Source organism: Platichthys flesus, chromosome 13 (assembly GCF_949316205.1).
Source record: "Platichthys flesus chromosome 13, fPlaFle2.1, whole genome shotgun sequence".
Classification (NCBI taxonomy): Eukaryota; Metazoa; Chordata; class Actinopteri; order Pleuronectiformes; family Pleuronectidae; genus Platichthys; species Platichthys flesus.
The window spans coordinates 24,249,011-24,273,233 of NC_084957.1; the positions used below are offsets into that span (position 1 = coordinate 24,249,011).

General features: G+C 43.9%; 1 protein-coding gene across 1 annotated transcript in view; it reads left to right on the forward strand.

Moving 5' to 3' along the window:
• Positions 1–22,341, forward strand: part of insig2 (insulin induced gene 2) — a 63,219-nt gene extending 40,878 nt beyond the window's left edge. Inside the window, exon 7 of the mRNA XM_062402583.1 lies at positions 22,142–22,341. Coding sequence (XP_062258567.1) covers positions 22,142–22,165 — 24 coding nt within the window. The 3' untranslated portion in view covers positions 22,166–22,341. The remainder of the gene's footprint in view (positions 1–22,141) is intronic.
• Positions 22,342–24,223: the final 1,882 nt, after the last annotated feature.

Here is a 24,223-nt window from a genome sequence, read left to right on the forward strand (position 1 = left end):
TGTTTTCTGCATGTAAAAGTAAATTTTCTTGCTTTGAACTTAATCAACCGTTGTTAATCAGTTGCTTCAGGTAGAAAAACTTATATCATACATGTTGGTGAACTTCCAACATATAAAACCATGTGATTGATGCTAGCTGAAGATAAGCCTGAATTGCTAAGAGATGTTGTTTTTTATAAAACGGTGGAGCACAAGTTAAGTTTAGTCTTAAACCTATTTTAGTGTTATATTACATTATATATGTTTTATTTTTAATGTCATAAACATTGTAGAAAAGCCATCATGCCAAGAAACTACACACCAGGAAGACAACCTGGGGCCAAACACCCCTCGCAGAGATGGAGAGTGCAGCCGCTGAGGTCATGCAAGGAAAGAAGTCATTATGAAAAGCTGGAAGGAAAAGAAATGTTGATAAGACAACCCTCAAAAGTTTCATAAAGAAAAAAGAGAAAGGGAAAGTAAAGTCAGTAGCCTGGGGTGCAGTAGCTGAGGCAAAGAGAATATTCACAGATGAGATGGAGGATGAGCTTGCCAAACACTTGAAACAACTAGCTGACCAGTTCCATGGCCTTACTCCAGTTAAGTGCCATGAACTGGCATTTGAATACGCAGAGAAAAACAATGTCCCTGTCCCTGCCAATTGGGCAGAGAAACAATGTGCAGGTAAGCTAGGGTGTGCAAGAGATAACATGAATCATAATAATCATAAATGTGCTTAATTGACCAATCCCCATGATTCTGTTTTTAGTCCGATATTAGTGGTTGTCAATCTAGCTGTTGGGATTTTAACTATTACAACATGTGTTGTTATGGTAGTTTTAAAGTGGAAAAAGTAAGTGGACCACTTTACCCCGTAGCTGGGGTAAAGTGAGACACAAGACCACTTTTTTTAAAACAATCATATTTTCACTGCCCTTTGTCCTGAAGACATTCTGATCATTTCCATTGCTAGAAAACATCCATAATTAATGGGAAATGTGTACATTTTACTGATATATCATTTAAGCTCGCCTAGAGGGGAGCAAATGTAAAAAAAGTCCCACATTACCCGCTCTCCCCTACCCCTTTACCTCAACTTCCTAGAGCGCTGTGCTTAACCTACTGAATGCCATTATTACGAAGACATAAGAAAATATCTCTTAGTGCTGCTGAAACTCACAGTAATATTATAAATAAAAATATGGTAACTGGATCTGGCTCAACACTTGGAATACTGGGGCATTTACTGAGTTTTGTATACCGTGTGTACACTGTAAAAGAAAGTCTGTGAAATTAACAGTGAAGTGCTGTAATATTCGGACATAAAAATATTGTAATTGGAAAAACAATAAAGCAGGGTTTAATTTACATTAAAATTTTGTAACGTAACTGTTAATTTAAGGTAAAAATATGCTAAAATAATCATATTTCTTTGTAGAATTTACAGAATTCTACAAAGAAATATATCAGTAGAGTCATAATATATCAGTAGGGTCATAATAATAATAATAATAAAAATGATAACTTTATTTGACCTCTCCTTGAACCGTCACCTTATCGTGGTGGAGAGGTTTGCGTGTCCCTGTGAACCTGAGGGCTGTGTTGTCTGGAGCCTTGTGCTCCTGGTAGGGTCTCTCATGGCAGAGTGGTCTCAGGTGAGGGGCCAGACTAAGAATGGTTCAAAAACCCTCAATGAATATCGACACAAGAGGAGATGGGACCCAGCCCGGAGGAAGCCCGGGGCCCCCGTCTGGAGCTAGGCCCAGACGGAGGGCTCGATGGCGAGCGTCTGGTGGCCGGGTTTGCCACGGAGCCCGGTCGGGCATAGCCCGAACAAACTACGTGGCACCCCCCCTCTCTTCATCTCATGGGCCCACCACCTGTGGGAAGACCCGTTGGGGTCGGGTGCGCAGCCACATGGGTGGCAGCGAAGGTCAGGGGTCTCAACGGACCAGACCCGGGCGGCAGAAGCTGGCTCTGGGGACGTGGAATGTCACCTCGCTGTGGGGAAAGGAACCGGAGCTTGTGAGGGAGGTGGAGCGCTATCAGTTAGATCTGGTGGGGCTTACCTCCACGCACAGTCTCAGCTCTGGTACCGTACTCCTGGATAAGGGTTGGACTTTATTCTTCTCCGGAGTTGCCAAGGGCGTGAGGCGCCGGGCGGGTGTGGGGATACTCATAAATCCCCGGCTGAGCACCGCGGTGTTGGAGTTTACCCCGGTAGACGAGAGGGTCGCCTCCCTGCGCCTAAGGGTTGTAGGGGGGAAAACTCTGACTGTTGTTTGTGCGTATGCACCAAACAGCAGTTCAGAGTACTCGGCCTTCTTGGAGACCCTGAATGGAGTCCTGTATGGGGCTCCAGTAGGGGACTCCGTACTTCTGCTGGGTGACTTCAATGCCCACGTGGGCAACGATGGAGACACCTGGAGAGGCGCGGTGGGGAGGAACGGCCTCCCTGATCTGAACCCGAGCGGTCGTTTGTTATTGGACTTCTGTGCTAGCCATGGATTATCCATAACAAACACCATGTTCGAACATAAGGGTGCTCATAAGTGTACCTGGTACCAGAGTACCCTAGGCCGAAGATCAATGATCGATTTTGTGATCGTGTCATCTGATCTGAGGCCGCATGTTTTGGACACTCGGGTAAAGAGAGGAGCGGAACTGTCAACCGACCACCATCTGGTTGTGAGTTGGATCAGGGAGTGGGGGAAATTTCCGGATAGACCTGGTAAGACCAAACGAGTAGTGCGGGTGAACTGGGAACGCCTGGAGGAGGCCCCCGTCCTAGGTATCTTCAACTCACACCTCCGGCGGAGTTTTTCTGGCATTCCTGTGGAGGTTGGGGGCATTGAGCCGGAGTGGGCGGTGTTCAAAGCCTCCATTGCTGAAGCTGCGGTGGCTAGCTGTGGCCTCAGGGTCTTAGGCTCCTCAAGGGGCGGTAACCCTCGGACACCGTGGTGGACACCGGTGGTCAGGGAAGCCGTCCGATTGAAGAAGGAGGCCTTCCGGGATATGATATCCTGGAGGACTCCTGACTCGGTTGCAGGGTACCGACAGGCCCGAAGGGCTGCAGCTGCTGCCGTGTCGGAGGCTAAGCAGCGGGTGTGGGAGAAGTTCAGAGAGGCCATGGAGAAGGACTTTCGGTCGGCACCAAAGTGTTTCTGGAAGACTATCCGGCACCTCAGGAGGGGGAAACAGGGAACCATCCAAGCTGTGTACAGTAAGGATGGGACTCTGTTGACCTCAACTGAGGAGGTTGTCGGACGTTGGAAGGAACACTTTGAGGAACTCCTGAATCCGAATAACACGCCCTCTATGTTGGAGGCAGAGCTCGAGGTTGATGGTGTTTCATCGTCAATTTCCCTGGTGGAGGTCACTGAGGTGGTCAAACATCTCCGCAGTGGCAAGGCCCCAGGGATTGATGAGATCCGGCCAGAAATGCTAAAGGCTCTGGGTGATGAGGGGCTGTCATGGTTGACACGCCTATTCAACATCGCGTGGGAGTCGGGTACAGTGCCAAAGGAGTGGCAAACCGGGGTGGTGGTTCCCCTGTTCAAAAAGGGGGACCAGAGAGTGTGTGCCAATTACCGGGGCATCACACTTCTCAGCCTCCCTGGTAAAGTCTACTCCAAGGTGCTGGAAAGGAGGGTTCGGCCGATCGTCGAACCTCAGATTGAAGAGGAACAATGCGGTTTTCGCCCCGGACGTGATACTACGGACCAGCTCTTCACTCTCGCAAGGATCCTGGACGGGGCCTGGGAGTATGCCCATCCGGTCTACATGTGTTTTGTGGATCTGGAGAAGGCGTATGACCGGGTCCCCCGGGAGAAACTGTGGGAGATGCTGCGGGAGTATGGGGTAAGGGGGTCTATCCTCAGGGCCATCCAATCCCTGTACTCCCAAAGCGAGAGCTGTGTTCGCGTCCTCGGCAGCCAGTCAGTTTCGTTCTCAGTGGATGCTGGTCTCCGCCAGGGCTGCGCCTTGTCACCAATCCTGTTTGTGATATACATGGACAGGATATCGAGGCGTAGTCGTGGTGGGGAGGGGTTGCAGTTCGGTGGTCTGAGGATCTCGTCACTGCTTTTTACAGATGACGTGGTCCTCTTTGGATCATCGGCCTGTGACCTTCAGCACTCACTGGATCGGCTGGCGGCCGAGTGTGAAGCGGCTGGGATGAGGATCAGCACCGCTAAATCTGAGGCCATGACTCTTAGCAGGAAACCGATGGATTGCTTACTCCGGGTAGGAAATGAGTCCTTAGCCCAAGTGAAGGAGTTCAAGTACCTTGGGGTCTTGTTCGCGAGTGAGGGTACTATGGAGCGTGAGATTGGCCGGAGAATCGGAGCAGCGGGGGCGGTATTGCGTTCGCTTTACCGCACCGTTGTAACGAAAAGAGAGCTGAGCCGCAAGGCAAAGCTCTCGATCTACCAGTCGATCTTCGTTCCTATCCTCACCTATGGTCATGAGGGCTGGGTGATGACCGAAAGGACGAGATCACGGGTACAAGCGGCCGAGATGAGTTTTCTCAGAACGGTGGCTGGCGTCTCCCTTAGGGATAGGGTGAGAAGCTCAGCCATCCGTGAGGAACTCGGATTAGAGCCGCTGCTCCTTTACTTAGAAAGGAGTCAGCTGAGGTGGTTCGGGCATCTGGTAAGGATGCCCACTGGGCGCCTTCCTTGGGAGGTGTTTCAGGCATGTCCAGTGGGGAGGAGACCTCGGGGAAGACCCAGGACTAGGTGGAGAGATTATATCTCAACACTGGCCTGGGAACGCCTCGGGATCCCCCCGTCAGAGTTGGTCAATGTGGCCCGGGAAAGGGAAGTCTGGGGCCCCCTGCTTGAGCTGCTCCCCCCGCGACCCGACCCCGGATAAGCGGATGAAAATGAGAAATGAGATGAGACTTTATTTGTGTAGCAAATATTTTCTAAACGAGCTTACAAAGTTCTTCACACATGGCAAAAATGAACTTAAGAGCAAAATCATAATATAATAAGGTCAAGGCCTTAAGTTTAAAGAGAAACCCAACCATTCCCAAAATGAGCAAGCACTTAAGGATACATTTTTTTCTTGTTATCATGGTAATTACTAGTGATTAGTTTCGAGAAATAGTTGGCTCTTGCAATTTTTATTTTGTCATTGTAGGAGGTGTTGTGCAATAGTAGGAGTAGAATTGACGTTGGCTTATTATTAATAATCAAAAATGATAAAGCTATTAATTAAGAACAGTAACACATTTAATTAGAAATGATACGGTTATCCATTAATAATAGTTAAAATAATTAATGAAAACAATAAAATTATCAATTAAGAATAATACAAATCTGTAATCATTGCTTATTGTCGCGGGGCACCACCCTGGTTACAGGGACCAACAATTCAATCTATAAAATATCAGTCTCATAATGATAAATGTCAAATCAATAATCTCAATATTTAATATTAATAATTATTTAATTAACAGTGAAGGCTTCTAAGTTCGAGCACAGGCAATCATAATCCAGCTGCAATCACATACATATGCACAAATAATCACAGACTACAGATACTTTAATTACAAAAGCATTTATTAAAAAGGGGAAATAAAGTTAGTGTTATTTAATGTTTCATCATTTTAACAAACTCCGATATTTCAGAGATAAACACAGCAGCAGCACTTATCACAATTCAGAAAGTACATGTAAAACCGGCGGTCTACCTATGTATGTCTGTCATGGTATGCGTGTGTGTCTGTGTCAAAGTGTCTCTCTGTGTGTGTGTGTCTATGTGTGTGCATGTGAAATACAGTTAGTGTTATTTAATGATTCATCATTTTAACAAACTCCCATATTTCAAAGATAACAACAGCAGCCACTTATCACAATTTAGAAAACACATGTATTCATCTATGTGTATCTGTGTGTGTGTATCTGTCTGTGTCTATCAATGTGTCTCTGTGTCTGTGTGTGTGTGTGTGTGAGAGAGCGAGAGAGAGAGAGAGAGAGAAAAAGAAGGGGGGCGTGGCGATGACGAAGTCACGTCACATCTAAGATGGCGGCCGATCATGATTCGTGGAACCAAGGCCTAAAAACTCTCAAAATGGCGAATTGACTACAAAACAAGATGGCGGAGCCGTTATGAATTTAGAGCCAGAATGGGAGGAGAGTGAGAGAGGAGGCGTGGCAATAATAGACTCAAAATGGTGGTTTAACTTGCGTTCTTCAAAATGGAGTCTATGTTAATGACACCATGTGGCCGGAGCTCACACTGGTGGTCACATGAATTACACAAAGGGATTTTCAGACAAAGAGAATTCTTTGTCTCTGCTTTGGCGTTCGGCCGCATGGCTTCCAGATGTGTCCAGCCTCTCTGAATATAGATTTAACTATGTTACATGAACTGTATTCTAAACACAGATCGGATGTGTGTATAGGTCGGTTTAGAAGGAGAGAGAGAGAGAGAGAGAGAGAGAGAGAGAGAGAGAATACAAGGAGAGAGCAAAGCTCTCTAAAAGCACCGTCAGAGACAAGTTACATTTACTTTACCACTCAGCACCCAAGTGGCGTTGTGTGCTGAGGTTTGACCGGTAAAGTATCTTTAAAGTTGTTCAAACGGTCACAATGAGCTGGAGACGCTGCTCACGGCGCTTAAAAACTATGGCACAAGGCCGTAACCGGAAACTGGAAGTGGCGAATAGCCGCTAAAACACTGGAGACTCTGCGGTCTCATACAAAACAAATACATTCAAGTATTAAACAATACGCTACGTATTAGATTAACATCTGCCAAGACAATAAAGCCTCTTACTGTGACCTTCACGGTGTTGCATGCGCGTGTCGCGCGGATATTTCGGAAGTCCAGTGAATAATCGTGGCCGCTCAAGCTCTGTTGCGCTGGTTCCTCTGTCGCAGCGGCGTCGGCTGGGCCGAATAGGAGCAGATTCGTCTTGCTCCTCAACGGGATGAACATCGTCCTTCTTCAGGGATGTGGAGGTCGTGCTCCTCAGCGGAATGAATCTCGCGCTTCTGCAGGGGACGGCTGTGGAAGCCGTTTGTAGATTGTTGGGAAAAGAAAGTAAAGTCCGTGGGGAAAGTGAAACAGTCTGAGATTGTTCCGCGTGCAATTTCCTGTTTGGTCTTTTCAAGTTAAAACAGCAAAAGTCCTTTTGAAAATAAAAACGTAGACTGAGATAAAAGACAATGAAAGAAATGAAAGAAAATAACTCTGGTTGCCCCCTTTAGCAACTAAATCATCTGGAAAGACCCGGAGGGGTCTGTTGACGTCTTCAGAGCAGGGAAAAATGGCTGATAAACTAGAAGTTAAGGTTACCCCCTTTACCAACTAAAACAGCTGGGAGGCCCCGAAGGGGCCTCGTGATGTCTTCAGAGCAGGGTAAAAATGGCTGATAAACTAAAAGTTAAGGTTACCCCCTTTAGCAACTAAAACAGCTGGGAGGCCCCGAAGGGGCCTCGTGATGTCTTCAGAGCAGGGTAAAAATGGCTGATAAACTAAAAGTTAAGGTTACCCCCTTTAGCAACTAAAACAGCTGGGAGGCCCCGAAGGGGCCTCGTGATGTCTTCAGAGCAGGGTAAAAATCAATCAATCAATCAAATTTTATTTGTATAGCCCATATTCACAAATTACAATTCATCTCATAGGGCTTTAACAGGGTGTGACATCCTCTGTCCTTAACCCTCAGCAAGAGTAAGGAAAAACTACAAAAAACCCTTTTAACAGGGTAAAAATATGTAGAAACCTCAGAGAGAGCCACATGTGAGGGATCCCTCTCCCAGGACGGACAGAAGTGCAATAGATGCCACGTGCAGGAGAACATCATCAATAATCAATAAAATGGCAGCGATTATTGATGTCTCAGTGGTTTTATTCTACCTGAGAGGTTCTGCCTCCTTGAGGTGCTGGTCATAGGATGATGCTGGCTTTAAGCCAATTGAGTGTCAGAGTTGGACCTCAGTGGGCGGGGCTTGGAACTCAGCGGGGGTCCTGAAGGCGCTTCAGGACATTTTCCAACCACCAGGGGGAGATTCTCAGGCCTGCTGGAGAATGTTTTCCCTCCAAAAGTTATACAACCCTTTGTCCTCACCGTCGGCTCCAGTGTCTGGTGTTCAGCCTCTGGACTGTGGCCCAACAGAGGTTAATAGTTCTTCATATTTAGGCAGTGGACATGCAGTTTGGTCTTTTTCCACTTCCGTTCATTTTTTCTGCTATGCCTTCTAAGTTCTCGTAGCCTGTCATCACAGAGGGGCGTGATGGACTAGACATGTAAACAACGAGATCCCAGCTTTGACACATAAATAAGTTATAATTCGTCAATAGCCTGGTTAAATAATTATTTCATTGTAGTATTTCAGGCTCAAAATTTCGTAGGAAATGCTACTAGAAGTAATGCACTAGAATTCGTAACCTATGCGCTTCTCTCTTCGTGAAAACAAAAAACATGGCGGACATTCAACCCAGGGGTGTCCAAACTTTTTGTCCCGAGGGCCACATACAGAAAAAATACGAAGGACAGGGCCACTCATGCCGTCACGCTCCCCTGCCCTGGGGCGGACTGTTGACAGTGCGACTCGACCGCATCGCTTAGGGTGGGGCAGTTAAGGTGCCTTCTTTGTGTTTGGCAGTCGTCTTCTACTGTTTATTACTTTATTACTTTTTCTGGAGGACAAATTTGTCCCTGATCTTTCTCCACAGCTTCGTACACTCGTCGAACTGCAAACCGACATTAGCCGAGATGTCCTTACAGGAATTGCAGGCCATCTGCGTGTCCTTGTACTCCGTCAATGACGGGTTATACAAGTGGTCATACTTTCTGACATCTTCTGCCAAACGCTCTTCCACTTGGTCCATATTCATTCATCTAAATCTTCCGTGGTTTCTGCCGGTATTATGAGGCATGAAACCGGAAATGTGACTCCGAAAAGGATGTAGTTAGCAGACCAATCACAGCCCTGCCGGCTGCCTGAGGCTTGCGTAGCTTTGTTGTATAGTTACAACAATTGGGCAACGCACGCAAGGTGCTCTTTCGTGCTTGCGTAACCCTTCTTGCATGTCTCTGAAAACATAGAAGCATGTGCCGGCCTTAAGTGCATCAACCCCGAGGGTACAAACCAAGAACAACAAGAATCAAGAAAGTAAAATTTTTTCAAAAATAAAGCAAAACAAATTGCAATAAGTAAGTGCCATGTAAGTGCTACTAAATTGTTAGTTTCCAAAAATCAAAAAAATAAAATTTGTAGAAAAAAAATCTTTATTTCGTTTTCTAATATATTATATTTTAAGACATTGATGCGGGCCAATTAAAAATGGATGGCGGGCCGCAGTTAGCCCGTGGGCTGTAGTTTGGACACCCCTGATCTAACCCTAACCCTAATACTTGTTCTATTTTATGACACATGACACACGGAGCTTCTCTTTCCAGCTTCTCCTTCCTCTTCTCCATCCCTATCCCCCTTCCCCGGAATCCCTTTGCTTTATCACCCGCAGATCCAGGGCCTCTGTGGCCGCACCATGGATTACGGTTTGTGGATCGCGCACCGGGGGTCGCGGTGTTGGATCCAGTGTGGCGGATTCTGAGTCATGTGGGCTGATCGTGGTGCTGGTGGCGGACCCTGTGTCGCGTTGGCATTGGGCACGGGCGGTGGACCAGGACCGCAGTGGTGGCTTGTGATGGGTCCTCCTGGTGGGCGGCGGTGGACGGTGACTGAGGACTGAAGTGGCGTCTGGTCTGGATGGTGGATCGTGGTCTAGATGGTTGCTGAGCATGGACTGTGCTTCATCAATGCTGCTAGAGACTTTGATTATTGATGATGTTCTCCTGCACGTGGCATCTATTGCACTTCTGTCCGTCCTGGGAGAGGGATCCCTCACATGTGGCTCTCTCTGAGGTTTCTACATATTTTTACCCTGTTAAAAGGGTTTTTTGTAGTTTTTCCTTACTCTTGCTGAGGGTTAAGGACAGAGGATGTCACACCCTGTTAAAGCCCTATGAGATGAATTGTAATTTGTGAATATGGGCTATACAAATAAAATTTGATTGATTGATTGATTGATAACCCTAATATGAAAAATATATATGAACTCTGCACCACGGAGATTCAGCGGTGTGAGAGCCCCAAGATGTTCCTGAACCTGCTGGCCTGGGAACAGAGGACCCTGTAGGGCCTCCCAGAGGGGAGGAGGGCAAACAGTCTGAGTGTGAGAAATTGGATTGTTAATGAACAAAGATGTCTCTTACTTGGTCTAAAGTGAAACATATGATTGTGTATAAAGTAAACGTTTATATCCAGTCATATTTTTATCATATCTGGCCATTAAATACCACTTAAATTATATATGACAGATTTGATCCAGCTTGGACCTCAAAGGGGTCTGAGAATGTACACCCCAGAGGGCCTGTGTTTGGAGCAAGATAAAATGTAAACGTTGCCATAGGAAAAAAGCAAAGAAATCATCGTAAAGGTCGTGACCTCGGGAGTAACATTATGTCACTGGGAAAATTGTGAATGGCTCCTGCTCCTCCGAGATAACCTTTGAACCTTGCACCTGGGTCAGTTTTGATGGCCTACAGGATGGAAACTAAATATGACACAGACATGGTATGAACTGTTTTGGAAAGGTCTTGAGCTCCACTACCATAGCCCAATGCAAAACTATGGGGGGCACCACTGAGTAGGGTCAAAACCTTGAAAAAACTAGATTTGACCGTTTTATTAGTAAGAAAAATTAAATCTGACTAAACAGGTGTTTCTCTCACAGCAAAAAAACATAAAGAAGCAACATTTCATTCATTCTGGTCGGTGTTTACATCCCACCGCAGGCTAACGTGCAAGAGGCACAACGCATGCTCGCTGATCAGATACTGTCTGTGGAGCGGACTAACCCGGACTCTTTAGTGATTGTCCTCGGTGACTTTAACAAAGGAAACCTCACCCATTAACTCCCCAAATGTAAACAATTTATTAAATACTTGACCAGAGAGGAGAAACATTCTGGATCACTGTTACACCACAGTAAGCTGTGCTTATCACGCCGTCCCCCGGGCTGCACTGGGACTCTCGGACCATGTCATCGTCCATTTGATTCCTGCATACAGGCAGAAATTAAAACTCTGTAAACCTGTTGTGAGGACTTCAAAGCAGTGGACCAGTGAAGCTGTGGAGGATCTTCAGGCGTGCTTTGACTTTACAGATTGGGATGTGTTCAGGACCGCTACTAATAGTCTGGATGAGTACACAGAGGCTGTGACTTCTTATATTAGCTTCTGTGAGGACAGCTGTGTTCCATCACATACCAGGGTGTTTTACAATAATGACAAACCCTGGTCCTCAGCGAAACTCAAAAAGTTAAGGTTGGAGAAGGAAGAGGCATTCAGGAGCTGGGACAGAGACAGGTTTATAGAGTCTAAATACAGGTTTAGCAAGGGGGTGAGAGAAGCTAAACGACTGTACTCTGAGAAACTCCAACAACAGTTCTCAGCCAATGACTCTGCCGCTGTCTGGAGAGGGCTAAAGGCCGGCGCATGCTTCTGCAACTGCGTCACGCAGCTGTGTCGCAGGACTCTTTGTCATTCATGCTTCCCCAAGCTTCCACAAGCGTTGCGCCTCTTACAAAGCAATTCCCCGCCAGAACACTAGGCGGAGTAATGATTTTTGTCGAAGACGACCTTAGAGACGCCTTCTTTCTTCTTCGTCGATTGTTTATTTACATACCTCTCAGTGACGGGTTATACAAGTGATCATACTATCGGATCTCTTCTGCCAAATGCTCTTCTATTTGGTCCATATTCGTTCTTCTAAATCTTCTGTGATTTCTGCCGGTATTATGGAGCATGAAACCGGAAACTAGACTCCGGACGGGATGTGGTAAGCAGTCCAATCACAAGTCTTGCGGGCTGCGTGAGGCTCGCGACGTTTTGTCGTGTAGTTAAAAAAATTGGGCGACGCACGTAAGCACGTAAGAAGGGATACATAAGCACGTAAGGGGCCCAGAAAAGGCTCTTGCGCTTGCGGGCCCGTGAAAACGCAGAGGCTGGCGCCTGCCTTAAGGCAGATTACAAATTGCAAGCCCAGTGCCCCCCACTCCACTAACGACTCACGCCTGGCCAACGACTTGAACGAGTTTTACTGTCGCTTCGATAGTCAAGGGGACAGTCCTGAAACCATCCCCATGAAACCACACTCTAGCTGCACCTTCCCCACCACAGCAATGGCCTGCATCTTCCCACAACTTCCCACCTCTTCCCACAACTTCCCACCTCAATCCCCCCCCACACACACACTCCCCTACCACAGGGACGACTCTCTCCATCCTGGAGAGGGACGTCAACAGACTCTTCAGGAGACAAAATCCCCGCAAAGCAGCTGGGCCAGACTCCGTCTCTCCATCAATCCTGAAGCACTGTGATGATCTGCTATCTCCAGTGTTTACCGACATTTTTAACACCTCACTGGAGACCTGTCACGTACCAGCCTGCTTCAAGACCTCCACCATCATCCCTGTCCCCGAAAAAACTAAGATCGTTGGACTCAATGACTACAGAGCCGTCGCCCTGACCTCTGTGTTGATGAAGGCATTCGAGCGCCTCGTGCTGTTCCACCTCATAGCCATCACTGATCCTCTCCTGGACCCCCTGCAGTTTGCCTACAGACCCAACAGGTCTGTAGACCATGCAGTCAACATGGCCCTTCACTTCATCCTCCAGCACCTGGACTCCTCAGGAACCTAAGCCAGGATCCTGAGGAGTCAGCTCTGCCTTCAACACAATCATCCCGAATCTGCTACAGGAGAAGCTCTCCCAGCTGAGGGTGCCTGACTCCACCTGCAGGTGGATCACAGACTTCCTGTCTGAAAGGAGGCAACGCGTGAGGCTGGGTAAGTATGTCTCGGAATTCAGATCCATTAGCACTGGTTCCCCTCAAGGCTGTGTTCTTTCACCTCTTCTCTTCTCCCTGTATACCAACAGCTGCACCTCCAGTCACCAGTCCGTCAAACTCCTTAAGTTTGCAGATGAGCCCTCACTGGGCTCATCTCTGGTGGGGATGAATCCGCCTACAGGTGGACTCTGACTTTTATTCTGCCCCCACACCTCAAGGATCTGTTAAATTAACAGATTATATCATATTACATTATACTGCATTACATTGCATCTGACACTGTTCACTGTCTTGCACTTATGTCTAAATAAATGTTACTTTGTATAAATATTAGAAAAGGGGAGTAAATAAGAAGTAAATAGTGAGTAAATAAACTTCCTTTTGACGTCATTACGGTAAGCGTGCTGCGTCATTTCCTGTTTTCTTGCCACTGGTGGTGGTCGCTCTGCGAATTAGCTCCGCTGCTAAACACAGCTGTTTCTCTGTAGCACTACGGCTAAAATCACCGGTCTGTAGTTAAACACCCACACATAACAAGCCATACTCTATCTTGCTTAGTGATTCTGTGTTCTGTTTGAGCTCACCCTCGTAGCTCTTTAGCAGCGATGTCTTCTCTCTCTCCCTGTTGCTCCACTGCTCTCTCTTGCTCCGAGTGTCTTATGTTTACCTACTCCTCTGCCTCCCTTAACAGTAGTGGTACATGTAATAAATGTAGTGTGTTGATAGCGATGGAGGCGAGGCTTAGCGACTTAGAAGCTCGGCTCCGCAGCTTAGAAACTCAGTTAGCTGTAGTTAGCCGGCTCCCGCTAGCCGCAGAGCCACGTTGTTTAGCACGTAGCTTAGCCTTAACGGGCAGTCCCCTGACTAGTCCTGTGCAGCCGGGAGCCCAGGGCAGCTGGGTGACGACCCGGAGGGGGCATAGTGCTAGACTTAAAAAGCCCACGATTAAAGAGCCACCAGCTCACGTTTCAAATAGATTCGCTCCACTCAGCGAGGCACCCGCTGATAAACAAACTCTGATTATTGGCGACTCGGTTCTGAGAAACGTCAGGTTAGCGACACCAGCAACCATAGTTAATTGTATCCCAGGGGCCACATCCGGCGACATTGTATCTAAACTTAAGTTAATGGCTAAAACTAAAAAAGGTAAATACAATAAAATCGTAATTCAGGTCGGCAGCAATGACTCCCGGCTTCGTATGTCGGAGATCACTAAAGTGAATGTTGAGTCCGTGTGTGCTTTTGCTAAAACGATGTCGGACAAAGTAGTTTTCTCTGGCCCGCTCCCTAATACAACAGGTGACGACATGTTTAGCCGCATGTTGTCCTTTAACCGCTGGCTGTCGAGGTGGTGTCCTGTAAACGGTGTGGGCTTTATAGATAATGAGCTAACTTTTTTTGGAAAACCTGGTCTTGTTAGGAGAGACGGCGTTCATCCCACTTGGGATGGAGCAGCTCTCTTATCTAGGAATATTACTCAGTCTATAACATGACAACCCATAGTTGGGACCAGGAAGCAGAGCTGCAGTGCTAAACACTTCTCTGCGCTCCCTCTGGATCAGTCACACAACCCCATAGAGATTGTGCCTGTTCACCGTCCGATTAAATTATTGAAATAAACAATATAAGAGCGAGAACTCCACAAAAAATTTAATACAAATTAAAACAACCTCTGAAACAACACAGGAAACCCAGACTTTTAAATGTGGTCTTTTAAACATTAGATCACTGGCAAAAAAGGCTCTTTTAGTTAATGAAACAGTCTCCGATTACAACATAGATTTATTGTCCCTCACTGAGACGTGGCTGCATCCTGATGAATATGTCACTCTAAATGAACCTACTCCCCCCAGTCATATCAATTCACAGGTTCCTAGAGAAATTGGGCGAGGAGGTGGAGTTGCTGCTATTTTTAACTCCAGTCTATCAATTAATCCTAAACCTAAACTCAGCTACAAATTATTTGAATGTCTGGTTCTTAGTCTTCCACGCCAATCCAGGAACCACCAACAGCCAATCATATTTGCTGTAGTTACCGTGTTCCCAGGGCTTATACCGAATTTTTAAAGGAATTCCCTGAGTTTTTATCAAACTTAGTCCTAAAGACCGATAAAATTATTATTGTTGGTGACTTTAATATTCATGTTGATAATAATAAAGATTGCTTTAGCGTAGCATTTATTTCAATACTAGACTCTATTGGTTTCAGTCAATGTGTGCACAAACCTACTCATTGTGGTAATCACACACTTGACCTTGTATTATCATACGATGACGGAATTGAAAATTTAACAGTACTTCCGCACAATCCAGTTCTATCAGACCATAATTTAATAACCTTTGATTTTTCAATAACTGAATATATGCCATTAATAAAAATTAATTTTCTAGATATCTACCTGATAGTGCTGTAGCTAAAATTAAGGAAATAATCCCAATTACATTTAAACCCGTATTAGCAGTAGATATAAACAACAAATTCTTTAAAAACCTGAGCTCCATTGAGATCGACCACCTCGTCGATAGCTCTGCAGACTGATTACAATTAACATTAGACTCAATAGCGCCTCTAAAAAAGAAAAATGTCAAACATAGTAAATTAGCTCCGTGGTATAATTCCCAGACAAATGAGTTACAAAAATTATCAAGAAAACTAGAAAGGAAGTGGCACTCCAGCAACCATGTTGAAAATCTAATAGACTGGAAGAATAGTGTTAAAGAATATAAAAAGGCTCTCCACAAAGCAAGAGCCGCCTACTATTCAAAACTAATAGAAGAGATTAAAAACAACCTCAGGTTTCTCTTCAGCACTGTAGCCAGGCTGACAGAGAGTCACACCTCCACCAAACCCAGTATTCCTCGATCCCTAAATAGCAATATCTTTATGACCTTTTTTAATGATAAAATTCAAACTATTAGAAATAAAATCAACCATCTCCTGCCCTCAATTGGCACTAATACCCTCCCAACAACAGAGATCTCAGAAACGGCTGAGAATCCTACCCATTACTTAGACAGCTTCTCTCTGATCACCCGTGATCAGTTTACCAAATTAATCTTAGGTTCTAAACCAACAACCTGTATCTTAGATCCCATTCCTACAAAATTACTTTAAGAAATTCTGCCCCTAATTGATTGTTTGTAACTTAACTTTATCAATCTGTCATTATCATCAGGTTATGTACCACAGTCTTTTAAAATAGCTGTCATCAAACCCCTACTCAAAAAACCCACCCTAGACCCAGAGGTTTAAGCCAATTACAGGCCAATATCTAATCTCCCCTTCATTTCTAAAATCTTAGAAAAAGTTGTAGACAATCAGCTGTGTGAGTTTCTCCAGGAAAATAATACGTATGAAGACTTTCAATCGGGGTTTAGAGCCAATCACAGTACAGAGACAGCCTTGGCAAAAGTCACTAATGACCTTTTAATAGCTTAGATCAGGGACTTGTGTCTGTCCTCGTTCTGTTAGATCTTAGTGAAGCATTCGACACAATTGGTCATCACATTTTATTACAAAGACTCAAGCAGTTAATTAACATTAATGGAACCGCCCTTAACTGGTTCAAATCTTATTTTTCTGATCGCTCCCAATTCATGCAAATTAATGATGAGTCATCTGTGCGCACCAAAGTAAACCATGGTGTTCCCCAGGGCTCTGTGCTTGGCCCAATTTTATTCTCATTATATATGCTTCCACTAGGAAACATTATCAGGACACACTCTGTAAATTTCCACTGCTATGTGGATGACACCCAGTTATATTTGTCAATAAAACCTGAACAAAGTAATCAATTAACTAATCTTCGAACATGTCTCAAGGACATAAAAACCTGGATGACCCGCAATTTTCTCTTATTAAACTCAGATAAAACAGAGTTATAATACTTGGCCCTAAACACCTTAGAGATACATTATCTAATGATATAGCTGCGCTAGACGACATTGCCCTTGCTTCCAATGAAACAGTCAGGAACTTGGGAGTGATCTTCGATCCTGATTTATCCTTTAATAGTCACTTAAAACAAATTTCTAGGACCGATTTTTTCCACTTGCGTAATATTTCAAAAATTAGACCTTTCACAAAAAGATGCAGAAAAACTAGTCCACGCCTTTGTTACATCGAGACTGGACTATTGTAATTCATTATTATCAGGCTCCAGCAGTAAGTCATTAAAGACTCTACAGCTTGTCCAAAATGCCGCAACACGTGTCCTGACGAGAACAAAGAGAAGAGAGCACATTTCTCCAGTATTAGCATCGCTACACTGGCTTCCAGTTAAATCTACAATAGAATTTAAAATTCTCCTCCTCACCTTCAAGGCCCTTAATAATGTAGCGCCTTTTTACCTTAATGAGCTGTTAGTAACTTATAAACCCGCTAGAGCACTCCGCTCCCAGAATTCAAGCCTACTTGTCGTCCCTAAAGTCTCTAAAAGTAGAGTAGGAGCCAGAGCTTTTAGCCATCAAGCCCCTCGGCTGTGGAATAATCAACCACTTTCAGTTCGGGAGGCAGACACCATCTTTTCGTTTAAGAGTAGGCTCAAAACCTTCCTTTATGATAAAGCTTATAGTTAGAGCTAATTAGTGCGCCAGAACGTTACTAGTTCTATTTTATGACACATGACACACGGAGCTTCTCTTTCCAGCTTCTCCTTCCTCTTCCAAATCAAACCTGCAAATCGCTTTCGATTTCACTTCATATATTTTTAGCACCTTCTGCATATGGTTATTTAAATTTAAATACAGGATGCCAGGGTTTATGATACCCTCTACAAAAGTAAAGTTGTTTTATTCTCATTGCCATAGTAGCTGCGATGACATTATACAGCCTGTCCTAAAATCACATGTATTCTCATAATATTAAAAGTAAAAAATATGAACAGAGTGGTTTAACTGAATGTGTTATTATTATAATAATAATAATGTTTTAGATTTAGTTTGTGGGGAAATGTTCCATTCCATGGAATGCATGAATACACAAGTACAGAGTGTGAGTGTCCAGTAGGGGGCACAACACTACATGTCTCCTCAGTCTCACTGCTGTATCAACTCCCTCTAGCATTATCAACAACCTGACTGTAATGGTTGGCCCAGAGGGTAGAGTGGGCCATCCTCTTCTCCATCCCTATCCCCCTTCCCCGGAATCCCTTTGCTTTATCACCCGCAGATCCAGGGCCTCTGTGGCTGCACCATGGATTGAGGTTTGTGGATCGCGCACCAGGGATCGCAGTGTTGGATCCAGTGTGGTGGATTCTGAGTCATGTGGGCTGATCGTGGTGCTGGTGGCGGACCCTGTGTCGCGTTGGCATTGGGCACGGGCGGTGGACCAGGACCGCGGTGGTGGCTTGTGATGGGTCCTGGACGGTGACTGAGGACTGAAGTGGCGTCTGGTCTGGATGGTGGATCGTGGTCTGGATGGTTGCAGAGCATGGACTGTGCTTGCAGGGGGACTGCTTTGCATGTCATGTTGGGGTTGTCCTTCAGGATGTCTACCCTCATCAAATGCTGCTAGAGACTTTGATTATTGATGATGGTCTCCTACACGTGGCATCTATTGCACTTCTGTCCGTCCTGGGAGAGGGATCCCTCACATGTGGCTCTCTCTGAGGTTTCTACGTATATTTTCCTTACTCTTGCTGAGGGTTAAGGACAGAGGATGTCACACCCTGTTAAAGCCCTATGAGATGAATTGTAATTTGTGAATATGGGCTATACAAATAAAATTTGATTGATTGATTGATAAATATATATTGTTTATTTTTATTGCTTTTCTTATGTGTGTTGTATTTATTGTGTTTGTATGTTCTATGTTCATTGAATGCACCAATAACCAGAGCAAATTCCTCGTAGTTGTAAACCTACTTGGCAATAAATACATTCTGGTTCTGATTCTGATATGCACACAAAGCAGGCTATACAAATAAAATTTGATTGATATTGTTTCTTTTTATTGCTTTTCTTATGTGTGTTGTATTTATTGTGTTTGTATGTTCTATGTTCATTGAATGCACCAATAACCAGAGCAAATTCCTCGTAGTTGTAAACCTACTTGGCAATAAATACATTCTGATTCTGATTCTGATTTGCACACAAAGCAGGCCACAATGACTGTAAAATGCTCACAGTAACAGCTGAGGACAGACCAAATATAATGAAATAGGTTTTCGCGAAGAACTACAGTACCACATTTCCAGCTCATGTCTGAGAAATGACCTTGTAAACTAAAATAAAACCCTATAAAAATATGACGCAATGTGAATCACTGTCCCTTCAGACATCCATCACTGCTTAAAAGGTGACCACAAATGATCTGTGAACCACTAGATATTGATCACTCTTGTGCTGCGGGTGTCAGGTTTGTTGAGGTTTGCCTCTGACAGCCATTGCCCTAACTCTCCTCTGATAGAATTTAATGGTGAAATATTGATTTCACCATTAGGCCAAGGTCTGCAAGCAAGGGCCAGATCATTTGTTGGGGTAAGGCAGGATCCTCTATGCCCTGGTCCCAATCAATCATTTTGACAGGGTGCACCAAAAAGAAGATGAAGAAGGAAAGAAAATCATACCTGGTGAAGCTACAACGGATACATCCACAATCAGGCTTTACAGGCCTGCAAAGCAGACAGAGCGAGAGAGAGGGGGAGAGAGCAGTTATGTCCAACAATGACTCCAGTTAATATGAATACTAATGATGTGTTTATTGAGTGGGAATGCTCAGCAAATCACAGCTGATGGAATAACACTAGCTCGAGCAGGGAATCAGGATCTTGGTGAGAGGGTCTATATTGTATTTAAGCAGCTCTCAGCTTGGGTTAAAAAAAAAATCAGGTAATATGTTGTGTTACAACTCAGTGGTTGTTCACGCCAGCCGGAGCGATAACAGACTTGCTAATGGGAAGCCATCAATCACAATCAGCCTCCTATTCCACCAGTGTCTCCACTTTCTTCAGCTCTGTAGAGGGAGCTGGAATAGAGGTAATAATGGAGTTCTGTGGCAAAGCAGCTGCAGCGGTAGCAGCAGCGTGTTAGAGAATCATATTTCCAGCCAGAGCAAAAGATTCTATGCCGTGTCAGCATGTCTTTTGAGGGGCCACAAAATGGCCATGAGAAGCAGTTAAATCCTGGATGAGGCGTTGGGCCACTAGGGGAGAGGAAATGAATGCGAAGCTGGTCTCAGGTGGCACAATTGTGTTGATGTTCTGTGCCAAAATCTGCTAATTGGTTTTTCATTACACTCTGCTAAGTCCATTGTTATACCGATAGAGCAGAAACTGCCTTCACAGGACAAATATGGTTAAATTATCGGGAAGGTCTGTAGTTGTCTACAAGGGCATACATATGCAAACACACATACTAAATTTTTTGGGTAATTTACAGTGTATCCTATCAGTGGAAGGCTTTAGGTTTCATCACAGTATAAAAACACAAGCAGGACCAAGGACATGGAATATTGGCTGTAGAAATTAACTGTACATCAAGCAGGCCAGAAAAAGACAGGTTTGTCCAACATGTTTTTAAATTGAGCATACAACACTAGCAGCTGATTGGCCAATTATCCAGCACCTTTAAATGCATTACAGCTTTTTTTAATATAATGGCTAATTACATTTTTCTTCTGTGTTTGTCTCCTAGCAAGATTTTTTTTTCATGATTACAAATTGAAAGTAGCATAGAACAAAATCATACAATGATCCAAATCAAACCTGCAAATCGCTTTCGATTTCACATCATATATTTTTAGCACCTTCTGCATATGGTTATTTAAATTTAAATACAGGATGCCAGGGTTTATGATACACTCTACAAAAGTAAAGTTGTTTTATTCTCATTGCCATAGTAGCTGCGATGACATTATACAGCCTGTCCTAAAATCAGAAATGTATTCTCATAATATTAAAAGTAAAACATATGAACAGAGTGGTTTAACTGAATGTGTTATTATTATAATAATAATAATGTTTTAGATATAGTTTGTGGGGAAATGTTCCATTCCATGGAATGCATGAATACACAAGTACAGAGTGTGAGTGTCCAGTAGGGGGCACAACACTACATGTCTCCTCAGTCTCACTGCTGTATCAACTCCCTCTAGCATTATCAACAACCTGACTGTAATGGTTGGCCCAGAGGGTAGAGTGGGCCATCCTCTAACCAGAGGATCTTTGGTAAAATCCCAGTCTTCCTGTAGCCAACATTTTGTGTATTTTGCTTTACAAAAATAGTTGACTATTAATTTATTATGATTATTAACCTATTGATGGGGTATAAAAAAGAAATACTTTTATTTTTACACACCATGTCATTTGTATTCTTTCATTGGTCATGTTCGATTTCCAGAGAGGGCAAATCGAACAGGGGAGCACTGCTGCACATATAGGTCAAGACCAATGTCAACAGAGTGGGATAAAGCTTCACACAGAATATAATGTCTTGGCAGTAATGTTTAGGAGATTAAAAGATCAGTGTTGTATTTTTTAATATTAATAAAACTGCAACATCTACCTAAGACAACAACTCCAACCTGAATCTCAACACGTAAGGGAACCAGTGAAGGTCTTTCATTAAGATGCTCATCCTAGAAGCAATGAAAACTCTCCCTGTTGTTGGCCTCAAGAGCACAAAAGCGGAAACTCCTGCTCAGGCAGAGAGTGACTTTTGTCTATATAATCATATATGGCATCGTTATCATGCAGTTATTTCCTGCCCTGACACAAACTCCAGAGTCCATTGGTCATGGAGGTCAAGCTAAATTTTCTCAGAGAGGGTACAAATATTCAAAACCACTGTCGCCATCCGTGGAGTCCCTACCACCATCCTATCCACCAAAACAACCCACCCCTGATTGGAAAGTTTGAGCTAAATTTCAAATTGATATTAAGGTCGTCACTGTTAGGGTATGTGTATGACAACATTTCGAGAAGTGGTTTGCAGGTCAAAGGGTCAACGTTTTTGGAGTTTGTTTGTTTGTTTTCCGATCTCTGCCTGAGATGTTTACTTCTCAACTTTCTTCACTGTCTTTTCTTTTTGAGGCTCTCTTGGTAGCATTTCCAGATGTATATTATAAGCCCCAATGTCACGAATTCACCCTCCTATCAACATTTTTAGTTTGTCTTATCATAGTTTGTATATAATAATCCATTTGTCATTTCAGAACTCAGCCACTCCCCTCTGCTCTGCACTTCCTCGTGCCACAGATACCATTACAGCCCCACCCACAGACGCACCTGCCTTCCATCAAATCATTAGTCCGCCAGTATATCTACCTGCCTGTTTCCTTTGTTCCCTGCCAGATCGTTAAGTGTGCTTGTACCTAGCCTTCCAGCGGTTTCCCGCCTGACTTGTCTTCTGCCTGATCTCCATTGTGACCTGCATGATATTTCCCTGGACTCCCGTCTTGCCTGCTCTTTACCGGATTTGTTCGCCTTCTCTGACTGACTCCCTGGCTTCTGACCCCTGCTACGTTAATAAACCAAGAGCTTTGCTTATTCAATCACTGCTTCATTGTCTTGCTTTTGGGTTCACGCTAGCCATTTTGCCAACCCTGACCATTTCACTGAGAGTTCTTGAATTTTGAATTGCTTAAACCAGCATTTAGTTTCTGTCATTGTGGCTGCAAACCACTATTTTTAGCATGTTGGGATAAAATACAGAAACTAATTTAAGTAAAAGACAATAAGCTTTTTAGAAATTTGATTTCTGGTGAAATTGTGGGGCGGATAGAAGGTGATCTTGGGTCTATCTAAAATCATTTGTTTAACACTGGAAGTTTTAGCCTAAAATTCTTTATCATTCGACCCAAAATTCACCACATCAGCGACTGGAGAACTGCTCGTAGGCTAAGTGGCTTGACTATAGTTGAAACAGCATTCAAACAAATACAGATCTCAGGAAAGCAGACTTCTGAAACTCTTTCTCAGCATTAGACAGGATTGTCAATTAAACCATGGAATGGATTAATATGGAAAATCCTTGTCATCGTGCTGCTTTTAAGTTGGAACCTGAATGATAACAATGGTGAACATCATGTCCGACAACAATAAAAGGCCCAATACTAGTGTGTCTTTGCATCTTGTGTCAATGTGAACTAGAGATACAGAGCCTATTTAAGGGACACAACTCAGTCCTTCTATTAATCACGTTGCTTTCCTCCTATACAGTCTGCCCAGGACCTCCATCCCATCCTTTTAGCTTTTATGCTGACAAACACATGTGAAATGCTAAATCGCCATTAGACATGCTAGCTAACCAATTGGATGACATGCTAGTGTCCTAATCCTTGGTTGGAATTGCTGTGTGCTCCATCACTAAATGCTTATGGTCAAACACAAATCATCAGTGTGCAATCCACTTAGCCCCTGTGTGTGTGTGTGTTTGTGTGAGCAAGGGGAGTCAAGTTAGCAGGGAACATACACTACAATGGCCCTAACCCTAACCCACCGTTTTCATCTGATCACATTCACCCCATGGTTAAACTGCAAAAAAGACTAAATATTTGGTATCCTTAGAAAGCAAGGAATGGCTAAACCAGAAGAATATATATATATATATATATATTATATAACATATATAAAACCGTTTCACGGTATACCAAGTATACAAAAATACTTCTGCAGCACAAATATATACTTAAAAATAAACTAGAAATTAAGTAATAATTATATTTACAAGATAAAACTGTGGAAGGCAAACAAACAACAGTAAACCATAAAATATCCAATTTAGCAACAACATCCAAATGAAATCTTTCTCTATAGCTATATGATCAACTTTCCTGACTATTAAGGTATTCAGGGTCACGTCAAGGGTTTAAGAATCTGTGTAAGCCCTGGTCCCCAGAAAGAACAATTCTGCCATAAAATGGTCGCTTCTTTGCAAGTTTTCGCGCCTCATCCTTTATCCCAAAGATGGAGATTAGGCTTATTAAGAGGGTTTATTGTCTGTGGTTTCATGGATACCCAGCGATAACACACTCTGTGGCTACTCCTCGCCTTCGTTCCACCTCAAACCTTGCAGGGATTTGCTAATGCCAAAGTCAAATCAATTATCCCCCTTCCACACTCTACCTTCTCTTATTCACCTCTGATATCATTTCAGACAGGCTGCGCATATCATTGTCAACAAGCTTTGATGGTAAAGGCCGGGAATATTTATAAAGAGGATTTGATTGTGATTTGTGAAGTGTGAATTTCACAAGGTGGCTCATTTCTTCATTCAGGATAAAAAAATCCTCCTTGTTTTGCTGCTACTTGTTTATTTCTACCAAAGTACTTACACATTCGCAACTGTGAAGAGGAAGAAATGTGAAATGTTTCCAAATTTAATAGTTAATTTAATATGTAAATGTTTAAATATAAACTTTTATCAAATACACA